Genomic DNA, 24,895 nt, shown 5'->3' on the forward strand with positions numbered 1-24,895 from the left:
TTGCTCCAATCAAATCAGGAGGAGGAAGCCATCAACTCTTTCTTTTGCCCATGCACAAGAGAGACTAGACGAAAACAGGATTCCACAGGCGTACCAGCACTGACGAGCAGGGTGTAGAAACTAGTCGCATTGCCTGCCACTGGACTAGGAATCTGGGATAATTGCCACTGCCCTCTTTTGCCCCTACTGCAGGATATCCGATTGCTAAATCATTGCCAATACACCCATCTGATGAAATTAGGCCCATGAGGCCACTACAGTTAATATCAGGGTGAATTGAGGATGCACACGGAGGCCTTCTCTGGCAGAGAAGCACAGAACTGAAGTCCTTGTCTAAACAGCTTTTTCTTTGAAAAAGACAAGCCAGAGCACATTAAGAGACCTGAGATTGCTGGCAAGTTTTCTCATTCAAACTGTAGAGCTAGTGACATAGATATTTATATCTCTAGGGAAGGTGTGACCCTGACACTTTTTAGATGTCATCTAACTTAAATATTTTCTTTTATAATTTGGGTCATCTACTCTTCCACTCAAGACTATTAAGAAAAAAACAAATGCATAAATAGCTATGAGGTGTGTTTACTTGTAACACATTCCTAGAGTTAAACAGAAAAGTGCCAGAGAGGGGAAAAAAAAAAGACACGAGCAACCACCAAACAAGATTTGTTTACATCTATTTAATGCTAAGAACACAGATATCCTCAAGAAGGGACACACCTAAGAAACAGAGTTTTGAGTTTTTTTCCTGAATAGGATTTTGATCATGAAAACTAGCAATTCAAACCTCTAAAACAATAGAGCACATAAATCTAAAAATGCAACACATTATCTCTTACCTGAATTACCTGAGAACCCTGAAACATTCTCTTGAAGAGCTATCCATATTAAAATTGTGCAAAGAAACTATACCCATAGTGTTTAAACCATAAAACCAAGACTGGGTTTATACATGATAAAAATAAAGATATAGCACATAAAATACTATGCAGTTCATCGAATGCAAAGAAAATCAGAGTGAAGGAAAGGCAATGAGGACAGGAGACATTCTGGAAAAGCGGGCACTCCAGTGACATCTACTGCAGCCTGTGTGAGGCCAGGAGCTCTGAATGCATGGAGCCATCACTGATAGGATGGATAAAGCATAATTTCTCTAACCGCCAGCAAGTTAGCGGATGATCTGGCAAAACTTCCAGAATTAAAACTGAGGTAGTTTTCGGTAAGGAATGTTTTTCTTGAAAGCATGGCCAGCATGTGGTTGAGCCGGGACCTGATCCCAGCAAAGTGAAACTCTCTCTCTTTATTCAAGTTTCTTAATGAGTCTCTAAAGCACAGATCGAAGTGGGGGGTGCTCCGATACTTGGGGGGTCCAGGCGTGGCAAAGTCAGTGGATCTGAAGGAAGTCTGGGAGCCGATGGAGCTGGCCACGGAGCCTTGGGAGGACAGAGAGGAGGAGGACCTCAAACTGGAGGAGCGCGACACAGACATCTTTGATACTGGTGACCCTTCCTTAGACTGGCTTCCCGGAGAGGCGAGAATACCCTCGTCCACGTCAGTCTGGGTGGTGGCCGACGTGGTGGGGACCACGGTTTGGGAGCTCACCACCCTGGTGGCCACTGTGGTCTGGGTGCCGGCGCACGCCGTGGCCGCGCTGGCTTGTGTCCCCACGTCACTCGTGCTCACCGCGGGCGTCTCTCCTGGCTCTGTCTGAGTAGCGGCATCAGTCGCCCTCCTGCCCTCCAGCCTGTCCTTGCGGCTGCTGAAGTAGTCCTCCTCGCTGATGGTGGAGGTCTTGGAGGCCCCGCACCCAGCCTCTGCCCGGCCCTCCTCGCCACCTAGCTCGGCCTTCCGGGGAGTGCTTGAGAGCCTGGCCAGCCGCAGCCGCAGCAGGTTGCCCAGTGTGAGCTCCTTGGACAGTGGTTTCTGGTCGATGAGATGGTCAAACCTGCCACTGATCCGGAAGCTGGACAGGAGCTTGGAGCTGATGGGCTTTGACTGTGCGTAGAGGATTCGGAACTCCAAGTCAAAGTGTTCAACCACTTGGCCAGACAGAATCACCAAGTTGCTGCTGTTTAGTTTGCCATCTGTCCATGTAAAACTGCAGGATTAGAAACAAACAGAAGCTGGTAAGAATGATTGATCTTCATTTACTTACTGTCAACCTGATTATAAAGCCCCGACATCCTGTGACATAAGAGTCACAATTCAGGTGACAGCACGCCTACCATGCAGTGTGAATTCCAACTAGCCTTAACACAGGATATAACCTAGGAATATGTTAACATTGAAGTCAAAAAGAGACTTCCCTGGCAGTCCAGCGGTTGAGACTCAACCTCCCATTGCAAGGGGCATGTTTTGGATTCTTGGTCAGGGAACTGAGATCCCATGTGCTAGAGGGGCTCAGCCAAAAGATTAAAAAATAAAAAGACCAGTATTCAACTAACAGGCTAAAACGTATGATCCTCAGCCTCAGAGTTGCTAAAAACTAGAAAGGGCTCCTAAGGTGCTGAGCGCAGCACCCTCCTTTGAGGAGTGAGGAATGTGCCTAGCGATGTCCCGGGGGAAGCTCGTGGTAGAGCCTAGACTGGGCCCCAGACCTTGAGAACCACAGGGGCAGTGCTCCTCACTACCTCGCCCACACTGCTGTTTCCACAGAGGGAGACAGGCCTGTCATTCTAATGATGACACTGTTGCTCAACATACATGTAGGGCTGATTAGTGGCCGCGCGCCCCTGGTGGTTCAGTGTGCCACCTCCTTCCTATGGTGACAGGACCCCACCCACCCCAGCCCAGCCAGCTGCCTGGAGGCACCCTCTCCAGGTACAGCAGGGCTGGGCAGGTGACCCAGGCTGGCCAGAGTATCCTACCCCTTAGATGAGGGGATCTACGCAGGGTGGGTGGTAAGCCAGTGAAAGCCAAGGAATTTTTCAAGGCCTGATAACCATCAGAGAGAGGGAGGAAGTCTCTCACTTTTATAAATAGCTACTGAAGTTCACATGAAGGGAGCCTGGACCTCTGTCTGCAAATAGAAAACCTGACTGAGAATAAAGATCCATGAGAAGACTTCCCTGGTGGTCCAGTGACTAAGAATCTGCCTGCCAATGCAGGGGACATGGGTTCAATCCCTGGTCCGGGAAGATCTCATGTGCCATGGGGCAGATGAATCCCTTCTCCCCAACGTGAGAAGCCACAGTAGTGAGAAGCCCACACACTGCAATGAAGAGTTGCCCCCACTCATCACAACTAGGGAAAACCCATGTGTGGCAACGAAGTCCCAGTACAGCAGGAAAAAAAAAAAAAATCAACTAGAGAAAAGCAGAAATAGGAGACAGTGCTCTGATAAATGCATGGCCCCTAGGTCAAGATAAGCTGAAAGCCAACGGTACCTTTCTATACTTTCAAGTTAGGTGAGACAGTAAATTCCATTTTGCATAAAGTAGTTTGAACCAGCTTTCTGTACCACCGGCAATCACCCCACTGACTCAGAAAAATCTGTATCAGGAGTAGGGTGTTTACATAAGAAATCATAAAACATGGTAGCAACTCTGTCTCTTGTAACCAAGAACCCAGGCTAAAGAAAATTCACCATGTGACAACTGCCTTCAGAGCTGGAGAAGAAAGATCCTTTTGAAAACCATCAGTAAGACCATGTAAACAAGACCCTTATCCAACACCGGGATTAAAAAAAATCCTCAGCATATGAAACCTATCCTTATTCTCATCCTCATGGAAGCATATTTCATTTTTAGGAAGTAATTGTAGGAGCCACTGTGTCCTTGTCTTTTGAAGTAAAATGCCAACTCAAGAGTTAATGATTGGGAAATGTGAAGATGTGGAAACAAAGAGCTGTTGGGCTGGGGAACTGGTAACAATTTAGACTGTAAATCTGCCACACAGCAGGATCACGGAACTCCTAGTTCCCTGAAAGATAGAGATAAAGGCCTGAGGCACATCCCAAATTGTTTCTATAGGAAGCAGAAACCCTCCATATGAAAAATGCTGACTACTAGAACATAGATCCCAGACTGGTTGAAACCAGAAGGCTGATGAAGCTTGAAACTTCACCTTGATGCCAACCAATCCAAAAACTGTCCACAAGCTGATTACACCCTGCTCCTTGAACACAATAAAATTTCCCACCAGCCCCTCCAGGGTGGGTCACAGAGTCTTGAGATCAAAAGCCTGCTGGGGCACTCTCTGCCCGGCAAAGCAATGAAAGCTACTCTTTTCTGCTTCACCTAAAACTCTGTCTTTGTGTTTCTATTTGGCACTGGTGAACAGAGGCCGAGTTTCAGCAACAGTTTTTGTAGTTCAGATTCAGAATGGCCAAAAATCAATTGGAAAGTTTGGTTAATATAGATTAATCCTACTGTGGGTAAAAACCTTAGTTTCCTCCTATTATTGCCAAATAATAGGACTTCTTATAAAAAGAAGTCTTGAGGGGGAGTTCGAATTGTTCTGAGAAATAATGGTACTGTTTGAAAAGAAAGACACCAAGAGTTTCTTCATCTGCCTGCCTCCTCTCACACAAGCCTCTACACACCCACCTTTACCCAGGGCTGACACCCAGTTAGCACTCAGGGCTGCCTGCTTCTTCAAATATAGTTTTTCTTCTTTAAACTGTAGAGACACACCTCAGCTCACATATACCATCAGACAGTCTAACACAGAGATGGCAAAACACACCACCATCAGAGCCACATCCATAAAAATGGTATATCTTAACCTCTGAAGATTATCATGTACACTCCTTATCTTCACCCTCCATTCAAATTCCCTGCTCTCTACCCTAAGATGCCACGCCAACAGGAGACTTCAAAGGTGGAGCCAAAAGCACGGATCTGCTTTCTAGACTAAAGCACCAAATCATAAGGCTTGAACCAAGGTGAAAGATTAAAGCAGGCAGCTTCAGTTGTGCCCTCCATCCTCAGCCCAATGCCTACCACCGCCCTTAATTCAAGTGGGCAGGACAAGGTGGGTCGGAGGCCTGGAGAAACAGGATCTGAGGCTGACGCAGTCACTGTTGTTGTTGCTGCTGTTGTTGTTTAGTCACTTAGTCGTGTCTGCCTCTTTGCGACCCCTTGGACTGTAGCACACCAGGCTCCTCTCTCCGTGGGATTTCCCAGGCAAGAATGCTGGAGTGGGTTGCCATTTCCTTCTCCAGGGGGGTTTTCCCGACCCAGGGATGGAACCCACGTCTCCTGCACTGCAGGCAGATACTTCATGCTGAACCACCAGGGAAGCCCCCCTATTCCAGTCACTGTTAATCCCCAATTCATCCACTGCAAGCCTGGCTAAGCCTTGAATCAAGGACTCCCTCACCATCAGGTCTCCAGATAAGTTTCAACCTCTGCTCTTTAGGTTTGTGAACCACAAGGCAGTGGAGGGGACCCCGGCCCAACCCCCTCCAAGAAGAAGAGGCTTTGACTAACCTATTCACACACACAGAGGTATGCTTGCCCATAAAGGCTCACATTGAGAGGCAAAAGCAGCTTTCACCTTCATAGAGCGCACTTCCTCTTAAAAGTGTAGATTAATAACCATGGATGGGTCAGAAACTCACCTGTAGGAGCCTGTAGCCACACGAATGCCATCAATCAGTGTGAACTTTTCATGAACCTTCCCAACAATTTTAGTTCCTGACCTGGCATAGTAAATATTTCCTGTAATTGTCCGGACAGTCATCAGCTGTTGGTAGGGGAGTGGGAGAAAAAGAAATGAATGATCCAGTGAGCACGTGATAGAAGAAGCCTTAGTTTACGATTCTGAACAGATAAACGTACTGGCAGATGAGAGATTACACTGCTGGGTAACAACGCCCACAGTACAGGAGCCAGGTGAGTCTCAGGACTTAAGTAATGCTACTTCACTTAAGTTCATCTTCTTGCATGCTTTTTTATGCATGCATATTTATTTTTGAGACCTTCAGTTCATGTGGACATGTGCACTAAAAGAAGATTCACTTTTTGGAGACACTAAACAACAGAATTCAAACAATGACTTAAACATGCTAGTAATAAATAACATTTTAACAAAGACTCAAAGAAGCTAAGCTGACAATTCTCCTCTTGTATAATAGCATTGTTAATAAATAACAGCCCATCCACACTTATTCCCACACCATAATGGGTATGGAGAACAGGAAGAGAGGACAAGCCTTCTCTAAATACAGGGTTTCTGAGGCAGAAACACTCATATTATGTGGCTTAATCAGCAATGTTACTTCTCCCACAAGTACGCATGTACCAAAAAGGTGCTCTGGTGACGCACCGGGGCCATATATTGTATAATTATCCTTGCAGAATGACAGACATAAATGTATATACAATGAAATGCAAAATACTAAGCCAATCTACATTCTTTGGAGCAGAGCAGTAGCTCTGTATCTTTAGAAATCTTACACACTAAAATGTCTAAGATTTTTGTTTGATTCTCTCATTCACTCCATAAACAACAGAAAGCCCCTACTATGTACCAAGTCTTGCGACAATAGATATAAGGCATGCTCCTTACCTTCAAGGACCAGGAGACAGAAAATTAATGATTAAGTTACTATAGCAAGACATAACACCATCCAAAGAAGTGAAAACCTACATCTCCACAAAAACCTGTACACAAATATTCATAGCAACTTTATTCATAATTGTAAAAAACTGGAAACTACCTAATATCCATCAATGAGTGAATAGTTAAACAAACTGTGGTTTAACCATACTATATGATACTGTTCGGCAATAAAAGGAAGAAACAGTTGATACACACAACAATTTGGACGTATCTCGAGGGCAGGAAAAAAGCCAGTCTCAAAAGGTCACACACAAGAAGGAGAGGACATATACACCCAAGGCTGATTCACGTTGATGTGTGGCAGAAACCAGCACAACACTGTAAAGCAATTACCCTCCTATTAAAAATAAATACATATTTTTTATAAAGGTCACATACTGTGGAATTCATCTACATACCATTCTCTAAATGCTCTCTAAATGACAAAATGACAGAGATGGGGGACAAATTAGTGGTTGCCAGGGATGAAAGACACAGGGGAGGGAACCAGAGGGGAGTAAATGTGACCATAAAGATGCTGCATGAGGGAGATCTTTGTGGTGATTGAACAGCTCTGTATTCTGATAGCAGTGGTTACACATATGTACACATGTGATAAAATGGCATAAAACAATAGACCCACATGGTACCCATGTCACTTTCCCGGTTCTGGTGTTGTACTGTCAGTTACATAAGGTATAACTGTTGGGGAAAACTGGGTGAAGGATACATGGAAACCTGTATGTTCTCATACTATCTTCCTATCTTCACAACTTCCATCGTTATTTCATAATGAAGACAAAAGACAAACTATGGCATAACACAGCATTGTTTCTGTGCTTTTCTTACCAAAATGCATAATATGAATTTAACCATGAGGAAACATCAGACAAATTCCATAGAAAACTGGCTAATATTCTTCAAAAGCATCAAGACTCTAACTTGAACAGTTCCAGATGAGAGGAAGCTAGGAGAAATGGCAACTAAATGCCAGATATGGTCCCAGATTGCAACCTAGGTAAGAAAACAGGCATTCATGGAATGATTCATGAAATTCACGATGTCTGTAAAATAGGTAATAAGGACTATATCAAGTTTATTTCGTGATTTTGAAATTTGTTCTGAGGTTTCTCAAGATGTTAACATTTAGAGAATCTGGGCACAGAGTATTTAGGGATGCCTTATATTGTTTTTCTAACACCTTTGTAAATCAAATTATTTCAAAATAAAAATTAAAAAAACAAACTAGAAACTTCCATAGAGGTGCACATGACCCTGGCGGGGGAGGGGTTCCTGGATAATATTCCTGAGTAGAGCTTCAAAGGATCTGCATATAACACAAGCACGAAAAACATCACTGTGGGCAGATTTCTGTGTGATTCTGTGCAACTTTCCCTTTGGCATTTATCTGAATACTATATAGGCCTCTGTGATGGTTGTCAATACACTTTTTAAAAAAAATTAGTTATTTATGGCTGTGCTGGGTCTTTGATGCTGTGAGGCTTTCTCTAGTTGCAGTGAGTGGGGGCTACCCTTTACTTGCAGTGCATGGGGTTCTCATTGCAGTGGCTTCTGTTGTTGCAGAGCGTGGGGTTGAGAGTCAGACTCAGTAGTTGTGATGCTTAGCTGCCCCAAGGCATGTGGAATCTTCCAGACCAGGGATCAAACCCGTGTCTCCTGCATTGGCAGGCAGACTCTTAACCACTGGACCACCAGGGAAGCCTAAAGCACTTTTTATTTATTTTTTATTTTTAAAAACTTTTTATTTTATACTGGAGTCTGGTTGCTTTACAATCAAAGCACTCCTGAGTGCCTGCACATTAAGGTATGATCAAGTTCCTGCAGACTGGGCAGAAGTAGTCCCCCCAAGAGGTGAGGGGCAGACTCACCAGCACAGGCAGGCCCTGGTGAGTGAAGGCACCGGGGCAAGGTGATACATCCCAAGAAATAAGTTAAGACATGAACATGAACACAGGAGAGGCCAAAGGGACAGGTTTCCTTACGACCCTTCCTAGAGGATGCAGACGCTCCCCCCACACCCCCAAAGGCAGCAACCAATAGCAGGCAATTGAGTTGGCAAACCGGAGAAGGAAACGGCAACCCACTCCAGTATTCTTGCCTGGAGAATCCCAGGGACAGGGGAGCCTGGTGGGCTGCCATCTATGGGGTCGCAAAAAGTCGGACAAGACTGAAGCGACTTAGCAGCAGCAGAGTTGGCAAACACACCTAGATTTCTGCTGAGTGGATGACTCAGAGCCAATCACTCAATCAAAGTCATGGCCAGGCTATTCTGTGATCTGACTGCTGCTCACACACAGCCTCAATTACAGCAACAGCACTTAGAAATTAAACATCGACACCTTCAATTTCTTTGCCGGGCTCTAGGGCAGAGCAGACTGAACGTCTGGTTAGATCATGATGCACTTTCCAGGCCTGACTTGCACGTCCCTTGGGTTCACCTGATGCATTTTTAAACTGACTGTCGAAAACAAGTTAGTGAAGTCATATAATCTTACACTTAAATACTTGGCTCAAATTCTTTCACGCTCAGGGCAAAGGATATAAAAAGTCTACTTTCAAAATAACAAGAAATGACAGGGATTAAGAACACCGGGGCTGAGACTTCCTTGGTGGTCCAGTGGTTAGGAATCTGCCTGCCAATCCAGGGGACACAAGTTCAATCCTTGGTCCAAGAAGATCCTACATGCCGCAGGGCAGCTCAGCCTGCATGACGGAAGGACTGAGCCTGTGCAAGTGCAACTAGAGAAAGCCCACACACAAAAACAAAGACCTACTGCTGTCAAAAATTAAAAAAATAAAAAGAACACCAGGGCTGGAGGCAAGCAGACAGATGGAGAAACTCCATCCCACTACTTTTCAGCTGTAGACCCTGGGCTCTTGGTGTCACCAATCCCTAATCTGAAAACAGGTATAACACCACTCACCTGGTGGGGCTGCTGTGAGGAGTGAGTGGCATAACACTGCCAACAGCCTAGAACAGCGCCAAGGACAGAGCAGGACTCCATAAACGGTGATCATCACGATCAAAATTGGAGCCCACCAGTGCTGCGGCCCAAAGCAGCAGCTTCTCCTTCCTCCCCATTAGAGAAATGCTATTTACTGTGATGGACAGAATAGCACTTTGTGTGTAAGAAACCAGTCTAGTTCTTTCCAGGATTTTCATCTCATTTTATGTTTCTGGGAATGTCCTTATTTTGGAAAATAAGGCTATTACTTTTGGAGTTTTCCTTTGAAAATATTAGCCATTTTTCTTTATAGATTAAAAAACATTCTCTATGATCATTGTATAATACATTTTTACACTAAAAAAAAAAAAGGCAGCAGCTTCCAAGGCAGCCTTTTGCCAGGAGAAGCCAAGGTCTGAACCTGACTCTGTCCATTCTTTCCAATGAGACTTCAGGTAGAAGACTTTGCTCACACGTCCAGTCCCTCCCCGCTTCCAGTGGGAAGACCACCACCAACTACCCTGTACTCACTGACAGTTATAACTTGCTGAATGTGGTGAAACTAGAGACACTGTAATACAAACCTTTTCTTCTTCAGGATGAACTTTCAGATCCATGCACATATCCAAAAACTGAGAGAGCAAAGCCTGGTCCAGTAGGATATACACAGCAACTCCCTGTTTCCGAGAGATTTCCTGCAGGTCTCGGAAGATGTCGATGTCCGTGAAAACATCCATCACCACTGCAATCACCTAGGGTGTGGGGAAGGGAGAAGAGCCAGAGGTCAACCCACAAGGATACCACCTGACAGCTGGCTGTCAGGACTCTGGACCCCTTCTCAGAGCTGCCAAAGGATCCCACCCTACTCTATCCCTCCTTCCTTCTCCTTCTGCAGTATCAGCTTTCCCCGCACCATGGACTCTTGTCCATTTCCAAAGATGCTCAGGCTACTGTATCCTACAAATCTGGACCTGACCCAGCTAACCCTCCCAACTGCCTCCCAGCCCCTCTCCTCTACCACAAATTTCTCAAAACTATAAATTCAACCACCACCTTGACGTCCTACGAACCTGTTCCATTCGATTCTCTTCCTTTACTAAAACCCTTGTCTTATAGCTCAGACCAGCAAGTTATCCAGGTTCTGCAGCTAACACACTGTTATCTTAGACATATGGCTTTTTGTCTATGTCTGTAACACATGTATGTAAAACCTTAAGAGTTTCTTGGAGGCCCCCTTCTGGGTGTACCAGTCCCCAAGCCTGACTTTATTGTCTGATTTTGGATCATAATATTGTTTTCTATTATAATCTAGAAAGGACTCAAGGCTTGAAACTGATCAAACCAGGCAGGCTGATCCTCCCACCTTCTGCCTCGGCACATCACATCTTCATGACGTCTGCTCCCTCCACCAATCAGGATCTAACCAAATGGCTTCCGGAGCGCCAGCCTCTCCTTTGTAAAAGGTGGTCTCTGCAGTTCTCTTATATCTGTCCACAGTGCAAGCCCACAACAAGAACACGGAAATATGTCCTAAAGACACTGCCCTGGAGCTTGGACCAGTCCTTTCCCTCTTCCCAAGGACCGGGCTCCATTTCGCCTCCTGATCAATTTCCCTTTGTGCTGATCAATGTCACTCAGCACAGACTAGTTAGGGCTGCCATGTGGCCTCAGGCAGATCATAGTTGCTTCGAAAAATCTTACTCCTTAGCTGCAAAATCGGTTCCTAGTGAGCATTAAATGACTACGTTACATGGAGTGCTCTGTAAAGAGATCCCTCTGGTATCTGCTCACTGATTTACATGACCGGTCCTGAGTCTGAGCCGTCCAGACAGTTCAGGGCAGAGAAATATCTACCAGCTCCCAGCTTTCCTGCTCAAGAGAGGCCGCTCCAGTGGCAAAGCCTCTCATCACATCCTCTGCAGGTTGAAAGTGTGGTTGTCAGCTAACTACTGGCAGGGCTGTGGGGGCATCAAAACATGCAGGTCTCGTACAAGCCCCTGCTTCCGGTCAGAGTCAGGGTTGGGGGCCAGCATGGGGAGGGGCTGTCAGCTTAAGAAACCACTCCCAAAGACCAAGGTTCAGAGTTCTTTTGCGGGCTGGAAAACCTCACCAGTAAAAACTCAAGACTCTTCCCATCACATTAACTCCTGATTTACTTAACAGGTCTCACCTCTTCTGTGGAGGCAGAGGCCCTTGAACAAGACTGATTCATCCCTCTGGTCCCAGAGAGCTCAGGACAGTACTCAAGGGTCATTATCCAATGACACCTTATGGGAAGCTCGAACGAACTTTTTGGCCAACTCAATATTTGAATGTCAAAGAAATGCAGAGACAAAGGGACGATTTCGCCATCCTTCTCTAACATCACAGTCTTGTCTACCAGGAGGAGGAACCTTGAAACCCCAGTTCCCGGGAAGTCACTGCTGTGAGTGAATTTGGGAAGGAGTATTTCTCTCTCTGGCTCCCTTTCTCCAATGTTGCCAAAATCCCAGGTATGAGCTATTCTTGGCAAAAGGTACGGCTAAAACCCACTGAAGACAGTGACTTACAAAACAAGCATTCTTTCTAAATTGGTGGCATCTCCAGAAGTTTATATTCTCGAATTTGTTTTTATACATCCTATTTGGAGATGTATCTATCCCATGTAATTCAGCGGTTGAAAGGCAGAAAGGCCTAGGAGCAGACCCCAGCTCTGTGATTTACTAGCTGTGTGACCCAGGGCAAATTGCTTAATCTCTCTGAGTCTCAGTCAGTCTCCTCCTCCAGTAGATATGGATAACAGCATCTGGCATCTACGTCAAAGGGCTGTTGCAAGGATTAAAGGAGACAAAGCCTAGAAACGGCTTAGCTCAAGCGTGAAATCAGTGTTCGATTATGCAGCCAGCACTTCTTTCAGGGTCTACTGTGAGCTGAAGCCTGTGCTAGGTAGGAAAATGGTTATAAAGAATTCGACACACACCTGACTTACCCACAAAGCGAGGACCTGGGATGCAGGCAAGGAACGTGGTACACACACGGTAAGAGGCAATGAAATCAGGGGAACACTTCTCGGGGAGTGGGAGACAGTAAAGCATCTCCCTTGCAGGAGCAGACCCAACAACGGTCCCCAGAGGAGAGCCGAGGATTCCTGGAGGAGACGGCATTTGAGCCGAACCACAAATAAGGACAATTTAGCCAGGGGAGAAGTGAAGCGGGGGTTGGGGGGGTAGGCATCCAGCAGGAAGCCACGTTATGACAGAGGAAGAGGCAGGAAATGACAGGGTATTGTCCCAGTCTGGCTGGAATGCAGAGTATGCACGAGAGGGAGAGACAGCACGTGACTGAGAGACAGGAGAGTGTGCAAGAGCATGGAAGGTCTTGGACGCCAAGCAAGGCTCAGGATCATACAGGTCACGGACAGGAGGAGGTTTAAAGAGTGACAAGGGCAGTGATGGAGCCAACAGGACAGAAGATACTGATGGCGGTGTAGGCTGAAGATGTGGCCCCCTCCTCCAACTCAAGGCCACGTACCTAAGTGCCTACTGTATTGCTTTTTAGGTTCAACAAATGTTTAGGAGGACTAAAGACCGAAATGGGCTTCCCAGGTGATTCAGTAGTAAAGAATCCAACCCCTAATGCAGGAGACATGGGTTCAATCCCTGGGTCAGGAAGATCCCAGGGAGAATGAAATGGCAACTCACTCCAGTATTCTTGCCTGGGAAATCCCAAGGACAGAGGAGGCTGGCGGGCCACAGTCCATGCACTCACAAACAGTCGGACATGACTGAGCGACTGAGCACACAGCACACAAAGACTGGAAGAGGGACTTCCCTGACAGTCCAGTGGTTAAGACTCCATGCTCCATGAAGTTCGATCCCTGGTTAGGGAACTAAGATCCTGCATGCTGCATGTGAAAGTCACTCAGTCGTATCCAGCTCTTTGCAACGCCATGGACTATGCAGACCATGGAATTCCCCAGGCCAGAATACTGGAGTGGGTAGCACAGCACAGCCAAAAAAAAAAAAAAGACTAAAAGAACAAAAATCAGCAACAGAGGTTGCAAGGGGGATCGAGGTGGGAAACCATGAGGGTCACAGAGGAGTCAGATGTGAACTCAGGTCCACACAACAGAAAACAGAAAAAGAAACAATCCTGAGAGGGAGGTTTCAAAATTGAGAGGTGGCATAAAATCTCATAAATGGGTTCTGAATGCACATGTGTGAGAAGAGAGTCCAGATCATATGAGAGAAAAACAAATCCAGAGTCAGTCCCCGTCCTCAAGAGACAGGAGATGAGGTGGGGTATCCCAGCGTGATGGAGTCGCTGGATGTATACCCTGGCACCACCGGGACAGAGCCAAGGAGGCCGCCCAGCTGGCCAGGCTAGAGAGGGTTGGAGGGTTGCTGGGCAGGGCCCCAGAAGTGGGGCCCATAATATATAAGGCACCTGCCAAACTGAATTTTGATTCATCACCCTAACAAAACAACTGCACAAATACCACCATTGTTACGTAGTGACTAAGTATCTAATTTGATATTAGTTTCATTGTTTGGTTTTGAGGCCTCAACCTTTCCTGTGTGTTGAAAATAATTGGATTTGAACTGGCCTCTCACACACCCACGGAGTAGTTAGAGGGTGGATGGAGGTGTTTCTCCTTTTGATTCCCCCAGCAGCCAATATCCCCTCCTCTTTCTAGATCGGGGCCCTTAAAAGACTTCTGGAAGCAGTCGCAGTAAGGCCTGCCTTCCTTCAAGACGGACCCCCACCCTACCCTCCCCCCTCCCCGCCCCGAGTCTCTGCCCTTAGCCCCATGCCACCCCCATGCATCCAAGCCCTGCATAGTTGAACTAGACCTGGGGCTTCTCAAAATGTCAGCCTCTTCACTGAACTGAGCTATGACCTGGGCTCATCCACTAGCCAGCTGAGTACCTGCTCTCCAGGGCCAGCCAGATCTCAGAGGTGTTGGTGTTTATGCCCTAGAATATACACTTGAACTTGAAAGTGGTCATCACTCCCACTTCCTGAGTCATACCACGGGATGGATGTGGGCATTGCCCTGTAATAGCTCATGCTGCAAAGAGTCTGTCTGTTCTCTTAGGGCTGGAAAGCTCTGCAAGTAGTGGTTCGTGAATGTCTTTCAGGGTCAAAGCCCATCTGTGCCTGTCGGTCCTAACATGACACCTAAAGAGGAAACACCCAGCTGTCGGAGCCTGGACGGCTGGTCTGCTGCCTGGTCCTCATGCTGTTCTTGCTTTTCTGCAGCCACATCTAGAGCAGCCACTCCTGAGTCAAGTCCCATGTCATCATCACAGATGACACAACCTCAAGTTACCTCCTTAAGTCACTCCAGCTATCCCCCAATGATTTATACCATGGGACCTGGTGATCCACATGGTTACAGGTAGCAGTCCCTGGAATATCCTGCACAGACCCCCTCATTTATGTTACTTTCCACATACATCTGGAATCTTTTCCGTTTGCCAAAAGCTCTAAAGAAGTATCTTGAGACCTGAAAATCCCATGAATTGTTATCTCCAATTTACTGAAAAGAAAAATAAAGCATGCAGAGGTTCTGTGTCTTGTTCAAGGTGACGCACTTAGTCAAACGCAGGAGCTGGAATTTCAGCCCCGTCTGGGCGCCTCCAGAGCTATCTATTAAAAAGTGTTAAACATTATCCCAAACAAATCTACTTTCAGTCTTCAGATGACTGAGAGCTTGGAACAGATCCTGAAAGGATCAAGTAGAGTATTCCAGAAAGCAGGTAAGATTGAGTCCGCCGGGGAGGACGATCACCAAGGACACAAAACTTGGAATGCCCTAGGACAGCAGCAGGCACTTCTTTCTGCGGGCAGGTTTGCTAACTCTGAATCAACTAATCAGGAAACCTTGGGAGGCACATCTGATGAGGCCTCACGGATGATGACCTGGACACGGATGATGGCTCCTCCACTTCTAAGCACCATGTGCCCTCTGGCAAGCTACTTCCACTGTGCTGGCTTCTACCACATGCAAGTAACTCTACCCACCTGCAGCGTCTGCAGTGGGTTTGGTCACCTGACAGCTCCTGGGACGCAGAAAGCCTTCACACGGCCGCTGGCACAGTCTTAGTTCTCATTTTGTCACCATTCCTGGGTAAGTCATTCTACCTGAGCTCAGCATCCTCAGACACAGCCCCTCTGAGCTCTGCTGTCTGATTCATGCACCCACCATGGGCGGGGTGGGGCTCTGAGAGCTTCATGGGGCCACACAGGGTGGGTCATTCCTGTTCTCATTCCAGCTCTTCCTCTGCCTGGAGCAAGAGGTCCATGTCACTCACCGCGTCTCATTGCATCTCAGTTTCTTTCCCTTCCCACCCACGATCATAAAGCAAAGACACGTATTAGAAATGCTTGGAATTCTACCAGAGGTCTGCACACGTGCAAAGAAGCATCAGCCTGTCTGGTGGTCAACAAGAGCCTGTCTGCTGAATTCCTCACGCTGAGCACACGACACCCAAGTCAACTTCCTTCAAGTTCCCAGGGCTCTTGTCTCTTCTGGAGAACTTCTTGATAAAATTTTTTAAAAAAAGCATAAGACCTGTATTTTCTCCCCAAGTATTACAGATTTTAATAGAACAGAAATGACCTCCTGGAGATTTCTTTTACAATCTTGATACCAACGTCAGAGTTTGAAGACCAAGAAAAATGTCGATGTTCACAGCAAAACCTAAATTTGTTTGTGCCTGTTGTTTTCTCCAAGTTTCATGGGCTGTTATTATAAAATTAGCAATATAAGCACCAGATTAAAGTACTAGTGGAGCCTCTGTCTGCAGAGCGTGGCCTGGGGCCTCTCTGGGAAGGCTAGGGTGACAGAACCAGTTTTTCACTGGCCCCAGGAGTGAGGGGCCAGGCACATATGGTGGCGTTTCCTCTGTACTGTTCCTGCATAAAGTACACAGTGGACTGGACTTTTTCTTTTTGCTCTTTAAACTTACTATTATTTTTAATTTTTTGGCCATGCTGTGCAACATGTGGGATCTTAGTTCCCCAACCAGGGATGGAACACATGCTCTGTGCATTGGAAGCACAGAGTCTTAACCACTGGACGACCAGGGAAGTCCCTGGGCTTTTTCAAAGGGAGGGAAAAGCATCAAGAGGTATTTTGTGGGAGCAGGGACTTATCATTGTGAGTTAGTTTTATTTTTTAATTATGCAAAACATTTGCCTGGCTCCCAAGTCTAACTGACAAAACACACTACGTTCAGAGACATCTGGCTTCCATTCTTGTCCCTTCCTTTCTGCCCTCCCCACTAACATAATAACTTCAACTAGTTTTTTATTTACTTTCCCATTTAAAAAAAATATACATAAGCATATATGTGCACACATCCTCACTTATGTTACTGAAGAAGTATGCATATGTGTGTATATGTATACATATATATGTTCTAATCCCCCTGTAGATAAAAGGCAGCATATGATACGCACCGCTCTAGGCCATTGCATACAACAGAACCTTCTGAGATGATGGAGGTGTTCTGTATCTGCTCTGTCCAGCACGGGAGCTCCTGGCCACCAGCGGCAATTAAACACTTGAAATATGATTAGTATAATAGAGGAACTGAGTTTTTTCAATTGTATTTCCTTTTAAGTCACATAAATGTAAACAGCCACAGGTGGCCAAAGGCTGCTGCACTGGTCAGGACAGTTCTAGCCACTTCATTACGGGAAATAGCTAGTCCCCATCCCTTTTCAGTTGCCAGGCACTCCACTGTGCACAAGGGTTCATTTACTCACCAATCCGCCACTGAAGGATGTTTGAGCCCTTCCAGCCTTTTGCTGTTATACTCAGTGCTGGAACAAACAGCTAACTGCACAGGCCTATTCATATTTTGCCAGTGTATCTTTAAATAACAATCTTGATATCAACTTGAAAGGCAAAAAAGATTGTTGTGTTCACAGAGAAACCTGAATATGTGCCTATTGTTTTCTCTAAGTTTCATGGGTGTTATTACAAAATTAGCAATTTAAGTATCAGATCTGTCTTTGGGACAGATATACAGACATGGAGTAGCTAGGTCCACAGGTCAATACAACTGAAATTTTGCTGAATATTGCCAAATTCCCCTCCAGAGGTTCTATCCTTTGCATTAGGACTTTTAAAAACCCAATATACCTACTACTTCTCTTCCTGAGAGAACTTATTTTTTATGCATAAAGGAACCAGAGAATAATTGTGCAGCTTCTCTCAACTGCCCGACAGATGCCAGGTAAAAAGAACCAGGAAATGAAACGGCAGACAGAAAGCAGCATGGTGGTGGCCAGGGGCTGGCAGGCGGAGGGAGCGGGGAGTTGCTGCTCAATGGGAGCAGAGGTTCCAGTTCCAGAGACAAAGAAGTTCCGAACCTGGACGGTGGTAATGGCCACGGTGGTGACGGTGAATGTCCGTAATGCCACTTTAAAAAAGTCGTAAGTTTTGTTACGTATATTTTACCACAATTTAAAAAGAAGAAAGATGAAATGGTGAAAAATTTCTGAAATCCTTAGGCTAAAGCATAAAGTCAAAAGGAAGGAATAAAAAGCAGCCACACTTAAATCTGGTGGGTAAGGTCTTAAAACGACACATCAGTGAGACTTCCTAGGCCAGTGGTTCTCAACCGGGACAACTTTGCCCCCAGAAGACATGTGGCAATGTCTGGAGATTTTTTTTTTAACTATAAGAAAATATATAACATACAGATACACCATCTTAATAATTTCTAAGTGTATAATTCAGGGGCCTTAATTACATTCACAATATTGTCAACCATCACCACTGTCTGTTTACAAAATTTTTTATCACCTCCTACAGAAACTAACCATCAAAGCAGCAACTTGTTCTTCCCCTGACCCCCTCCCTGGGGGAAACATTTCTGAATATGAGGAGTTTTTCAGTGGGGGCCAGTGCTTCTGGCATCCACTGGGTAGAGGCCAGGGATACTACTCAGCACCCTACGGTGCACAGGACAATCCTTCGGGACAAAGAGCTATCCTGTCCAAAACGTCAGTAGTGGTGAGGTTGAGAAAGCCTGCCCTGGTGGAGACGGGCATCCGCACAGGAACTGATTACACTGCACGGGTTCCACTGCAACTCTGAGGAAGGTTGTGTAAGATCAGGAGGGCCTTAATTTAGATACAGCCACGTACACACAGGGGGGCCTCCGACAGATTCCTCAGCTGCTACTCCTCCTAGGAGGCGGGACTCTGTCAACACGATGACAGCTTCTTCTAATGCTCAGGTTATCAAAAGGATGCCCAAGGGTGAGGTCATAGCAGAAATGTCCCTCTGGAACAAAAGCCCATAGGGAATGGGTGGCTGGTAAGAAAGATGGCTCTGGGAAATGCAGGACCACCTAGAAGGGGGAGCTTTGCCTGGGAACTCCCATCCGGACACTAGGAATATTCCAAGAGCCATGGCAACAGCACGTCCAGGCAAGGTCTCCACTCCCACCCGATCCATGGGGCCCAGAGCCCAGGCCAACACTGATTCACACAGTAACAGAGACAAAGAAATGAATGACTCGTCAACAAATATAGTAGTTCAGGGATAAATTCTAGAGTATGTATTTCAGGGGAAATTCTGTGCAGAATTCTTCTAAAAGCAAACATCTCAGGTCTCAAACAGTTCAAAGCAAACGAAAAAAAGTACAAAACACTACTTCCTACAGCTGAGCCCTAGGTCAGCTGTACTCAGAAGCCACGCTGTACATAAATCGTTGTGTTTTTAAGATGCTGGACCTCACTCAACACAATAGACCCACGCTTTGAAAGGTGCACAGAAACTTCCCAAAAGCAGGACTGGCAGGTTCACAGCCTCAGACCCAACTACCCTGGGACAAGTCCTTGCTGAGCGGAAAGGCAGGCAGACTCACCTGCTGAATGATCAAGGCTGCAGGTGAGCAGTCTCCGCAATATGTGGTGTGCACTATTCGGTGCCAGACATCCTGCAAGCCTAAACAGCTCAAACTGCAGCTTGAGTCCTGGGTGAGGATGAAACCCATTCCAGAACCATCGGCGAGGCTGCAAAGCCCAGATCAGACACCACCATTCACCATCTGAGCCTGGCTTCTCCTGCCTGTACCCTGACCACCCTGGTCTCCCTCCTGCTAAGGGCAGATCTAGAACCGTTGTAGTCATTTTCCTGTTTCTTTGATATGCAATGTGGAAATTAAAAGTCTACATCTTGAGAAACCCTTAAAAACCCCCAGAATGTTGAAAGCTACCAAAGAATCAACACTCCCTTGTGGCAGGGGGGCCCTGAGCAGTGGTGAGTGGTCAAGAGCCCAAGCTTGGGGCCCAGGCTGACTTGGGTTCACACCCAGCTCTGTCACACACGAACTTAGAGGGCAAGCCGCTTCCCCTCTCTGTGCCTGGGCTCGTCTTAGTTGTGGTCTCCTCCTACAGCTGGGAGGAGGGTTAAATGAGAGAATCCAGGGGAAGGGCTTAGACAGACACTGACCCACTCAAAGCACTCAATCACACCGTCAAGTGCTTTCACTGTCTGAACACAGATGCGGAATGGCCTCTCATCTTATCCAGAAACAGCTTGAGACCTGCATCTTCACAGTCCTCGCCATCACAGATCCTGAACTTCAAAGTGGTCAGAGTGACCCGGCCACTCCTGTGAACATAACACACACTTCTACCTGGAGCAGCAGCAATGGACCAGCCACCGGATTAGCTCTCTAACACCTGTTCCCTCCATAGATGTCTCTCCACCTGGGGACAGGTTGAGAGACCTCTACATGGCACAAGGCAGACCATGGTGGCTGATGGTGCTTAAGAGATGCTACGCCTTGGTTTGAGTCCTGGCTCTGTCATTCCCTGGCTACACGACCTCAGGGCAAGGGAACTTTATGCCTCAATTTCATCACCTGCAAAATGCAGATCATAATCACACCTACCTTGGAGTTACTTGAACAATGCTTGGCGGAGAAAGCAATGCTTTTCTGTTTTGTTTTGAACAAAAGAGATGGTCTCTGAGACCTCAAGTTTAGGGTGTCTCAGATCCAACTCATTTCCCCATCCCTACCCTCAGCCTCATTCTCCTCCATATTCTAATTTGGTAGCATCACTGTCCACCCAAGCTAAAAAAATCTCAACTCTTCCCATACCTTCTCCTTGGCTTTGCCCCGTCTCCTGCCCACCTCCCTCACCACTCTTCTGGTCCATCAAATGACCAAGTCCTGTCAGTTCTACCAAAAACTCTTCCCCTGCCCAACCCCCAGCAGTGCCTTAGCATAGACCCTCTTCTCATATATAGATCCCTACAACCCCTCCTTATAACCATCTGACACCAGTCTCACCCCTCTATAACCCATCCTCCTGCAGGCTCCCACCAGAATCTCAAAGACACCAATCTGATCATGTCTCTCTCCTCCCCTTAAACCTTCGATGGGTCCCCACTGGTCCTTCCAGTAGTGTACAAAGCCCTCAACAGTCTGGTCTCAGTCTCCCCATTTAGCCTTCTCTCCTACCATTAACCTACATATACTCTGTGCTCCAGCTGTGAGGAACATGGTGGCCTCAAAAAAATGCCAGGCGTTTTTCACCATTCTGGGCCGGTCCCTATGCTCTCTGTTCTGACAAGCCCCACTCCTCCACTTGGACCCAGCTCCAAGGTCGCCACCCCTCTTAAAGCTTTCTTTCTTCAGCCGGTAGCAACCTCCTCACTGCTTCCTACCAGCTGACTATCAACTCTCAAGTGCAGGCAAGAGTCAGGTCCTTCACCTGTGGCCCCAGGCCCTGGGGGCATAGTGTCTGATATACACTGAATAAGCAAGCAATCTGGCATACAGAAAAGACATTGAAAACACTTATCAAATTTAAAGGTATCATACCACCTTTCTCAGTTAAAACTGTCCAGGTTCCAAATACAGAATCTTGAAGATACAGGGCAAAGAACAAGGCAGGAGATTCTACCCAGGAAGGCATTACAGAATGCCTACAAGACAAAGGACTCTGAGTATGGGTCCTGAGCCCTTTCTAAGACCAGCACTGAGTTGATGGACTGGTCTTAGCTCTAGTGCCCCTTCAGTACTACTGAAAACAGGATGTAAGCAAGTGAAAAAAGTGAAAGTGAAGCCGCTCGGTTGTGTCCAACTCTTTGCAACCCCATGGACTGTAGCCTATGAGGCTCTTCCGTCCATGGGATTTTCCAGGCAGGAGTACTGGAGTGGGTTGCCATTTCCTTCTCCAGGAGATCTTCCCAACCCAGGGACTGAACCCAGGTCTCCAGCATTGCAGGCAGACGCCTCACTATCTGAGCTACCAAGGAAGCCCAAATGTAAGCAAGGGGCTAGGGCAGTTCCTCTCTCATAGAGACCCATTCATTACTTTTCCCAAGTTCCAGGTGCCCAAGTTCTCCCCCTAGAGGTGATCATTGGGAATGCACACCTATTCTACAAAGGTGCTTTTTTCCCTCTTTCCAATCTTCCCACTGAACTCACAAGTGTCTGTAGCATCAAAACGACCCTCAGCATACTCAATGCACTGCAGGGCTGATAACAGCCTAGGTGGCGCCCACACATCCTCCCACAATGGCAAGGCACTAGCCTACTGGATCCCCTACCCACTGCAACCCCACCAACAGGCAAATGGCACTGGGCATCAGGAACACTGGTAAGTCAGGACTTGTCCCCAGCTTGTCTACTTCAACCAGTCGGATGTACAGATACCATAACCATAGTCAGACACACTCATCTATAAGCCCTACCAAGTCTTACCACAACCTGGAGCCTTACCTGCATTTTCTCTGTCACAGGCAAACAGCCAGGAAGCTGGGCACTGCCAGTTAGCAAGCAAGGTGGCAGTTGATCATGGCTCTGGAGGAAGGTGTCTGCTACACCCTACCAGCCCCCGCCACCTTGGGTGCTGCATGCTTTCTCCCTGACCCCTTTGTACCCAGCACCCTGGGTGCAGTCTCATCCAGGCTGGCAGGGAGACAAAATCTCCCACCACGCCCCAATACCTTATCACACTTAAGGGCCAGACAACGGCACCAAAACCCAGCGTGGAGAGATGATTTAATGCATGGCTTTCTGCATTTTTTTTTCCAGCCTATGGAAATGCAAACTCCCTGCGCCACCCATTCACTGAAGGTGCAACTTCCCCTCCAGGCTGGCAGGAGGGAAAAGGGTCAGGGCTCTTGGCCCCTCTGGTTTGCATCTGCTTTCTACAAGACACGTGGGGGTGACTAGCAATGATAGCCTCGAAACGCCCCGCAGCTGTCTCTGGAGACAACCTTTCAGGAATTTCCCCCTAGGTTATGCGCTTCTTAAGTCACACATCTCTAAAGAAACTCCTCAAAGTGGGATCTAGAGTCGGCTGACAGCCAATCTGACAAGTGGTTTTTAACTGAAAGCTGGAACGGACAGGATTTCCGGTCACCCTCCCAGGGAATGTAAACGTTAGGAGTTGGAACTTGAACACAATTCGCATTCTTGGGGATGGAGATTCCTCCCACTCTCCCTGGCCACGAGGAGCGGACGGGGAGGAGATCGGGGATCCGAGGGGATACACACAGAGTGGGGAGAGTTGGGGACCCCCCGACCAACCGGCCCGAGCTCCTAGGAGACCTCAGTTTCCCATTTTTTGAAGACGATGTCCCGTGCGACCGGAAACCGAGGAGACCGGGGGAGCTGGGCCGCGCCGCTCACCTCTCGCGCCAAGCGGAGCTGCTGGCGTAGCGCGTCCTTGCAGCCATAGGGGCCGCCGGCGCCCGCGCCCCGAGGCTGGAAGTGCGCCTCGACGCGCGTGGCCCCGCGGTAGGCGCCCTGATAGAAGGCGGGCCAGCCGAGCTCCAGCAGCGGCGGCTCCAGGTCCGACTGCTCGGGGAAGTAGGTGCCGGACGAGCAGTCGTGCGACGAGCCGAAGGAGTCCTCGGCCCCCGCCGCCGCTCCCTCCTCTCCGGGCCGCTCGGCCGCGCGCAGAATGGAGCGCACCTCGTCCGGGTTCAAGAAGCGGCCGAGGCGCTCGCGTCGCAGGAAAGCCGAGAAGGCGTCTGGGCCGCCCGCCAGCAGCTCCTCGAGCGCCAAGCGCCGCTCCTCGCTGTACAGTTCGGCCGGGTTGGGCGGCCCACACGGCGACAAGCAGGCGGCGGGCAGTTCGTCCAGGCCATCGTATCTCACAGCCATGGCGGCGTTCAGACGCTACCCAGCTCGGGCCAGTACGAGCGTGCGGGACGCTTTATAGGCACCTTTGAATCTAACCAGCCCGCGCCATTGGCCGCCCCGCCCCGCCCGGGCTCTCCCATTGGCTGCCTTCTTCTAACGGCCCGTCCGGAAGCAGGGCTTGCCTCTACGGCCCCGCCCCCTAACTTGCTATTGGTGCCCCGCGGCCCGGCCTCTCCCCGAAGCCCCGCCCCTCCCAGGCCATTGTTAGACGGCTACCGAGTCCACGTTCTCGCTCCAGAGTTGCTTGGTGGAATTTAAATCTTGGCTACTACGTGCCTGCTCCGAGGTGGCATTCCTGCTCTGGCCCTGGCGGGAGCTGAGTTCATCAAGATAGCCGGTGCCAGGCCTAAGTGGCCGTGGTACCCGGGGCGGTGGGACAGACAGTGAGCCTGGATTGAAACCCGAGAGCCCGGCCCCCGCGCCAGCGTCGCGCGCCCTCTGCCGCCCGCCCCACAGCGCGGCCCTTGCAAGGCCCAAGGAAGTCAGGAATCTGCACACAGAGGAGAGGCTGGAGCCTGCTGGGGCACGCTGACCCACTGACTGCGCCTCCCCAGGGCTCACAGAGTTTGGGTGAGGCTCAGCCATGTCGCCTTTATCCCCAGCACTTAAAACATTCATTCGTTCGTTAAAAAATACTAGTCCATCATAATAGCTACTCGTCTGACTGCCCTTCAGGGTAGCTAGCTTTCTCTTCTCTCACCTCACCGTTTTTTGCCTGTCGAACCCCTAACCCTGGCTAAACCCCACTCTCCACCTACTTTCCACCTGCACCAGGGCAGACATACAATTCTGCAGAAAAGAAAACACAACGATGTCTACCAACTGTGCCTGAAATTCATGGTCTCTAGTGGGCCCTTAAGGTTGCCTGCTAGCCTACATTTCCCTACTTCTACCTCTTCCTTTTTCTTACTCTTAAGAGTTTGCCTCCTATTTCACTGAGGAAAATAGTAGCAGTCAGAGAAGACCGTTCCACATGCTCCCACCACATCTTCCTACCTGTCTGCATCTCTGCCCACATACTGGGCCTTGTGTCCAGTTCAGTTGCTCAGCCAAGTCCAACTCTTTGCGACCCCATGGACTGCAGCACGCCAGGCTTCCCTGTCCATCACCAATTCCTGGAACTTGCTCTGCATCTCTGCCCACATACTGGGCCTTGTGTTACTATGGATGAACTGCCCCTGAGCTTGTCTCTGATACCTTCCATTATCACCAATC

General features: G+C 48.0%; 1 protein-coding gene across 2 annotated transcripts; it reads right to left on the reverse strand.

The window, feature by feature from the left end:
- Nucleotides 1-662: 662 nt before the first annotated feature.
- On the reverse strand, nucleotides 663-23,667 carry SACK1D (scaffolding CK1 anchoring protein D). 2 transcript variants are annotated; one of them, XM_086331854.1, is made up of 4 exons: nucleotides 23,450-23,667; nucleotides 10,094-10,261; nucleotides 5,561-5,685; nucleotides 663-2,095 (listed from the first exon to the last, which is right to left on the reverse strand). In XM_086331854.1, exons 1-4 carry the CDS (start codon nucleotides 23,639-23,641, stop codon nucleotides 1,120-1,122), a joined length of 1,461 nt encoding a protein of 486 aa, XP_086187980.1. In that variant the 5' UTR covers nucleotides 23,642-23,667; the 3' UTR covers nucleotides 663-1,119. The 2 variants fall into 2 exon arrangements, with proteins under 2 accessions (XP_086187980.1, XP_086187979.1); XM_086331853.1 differs by having other exon boundaries at nucleotides 23,165-23,667.
- Between the last annotated feature and the right edge of the window lie 1,228 nt (nucleotides 23,668-24,895).

Source organism: Bos grunniens, chromosome 13 (genome assembly GCF_055505025.1).
Source record: "Bos grunniens cultivar Pamir isolate PY7600 chromosome 13, Bosgru_T2T1.0, whole genome shotgun sequence".
Taxonomy (NCBI): Eukaryota; Metazoa; Chordata; class Mammalia; order Artiodactyla; family Bovidae; genus Bos; species Bos grunniens.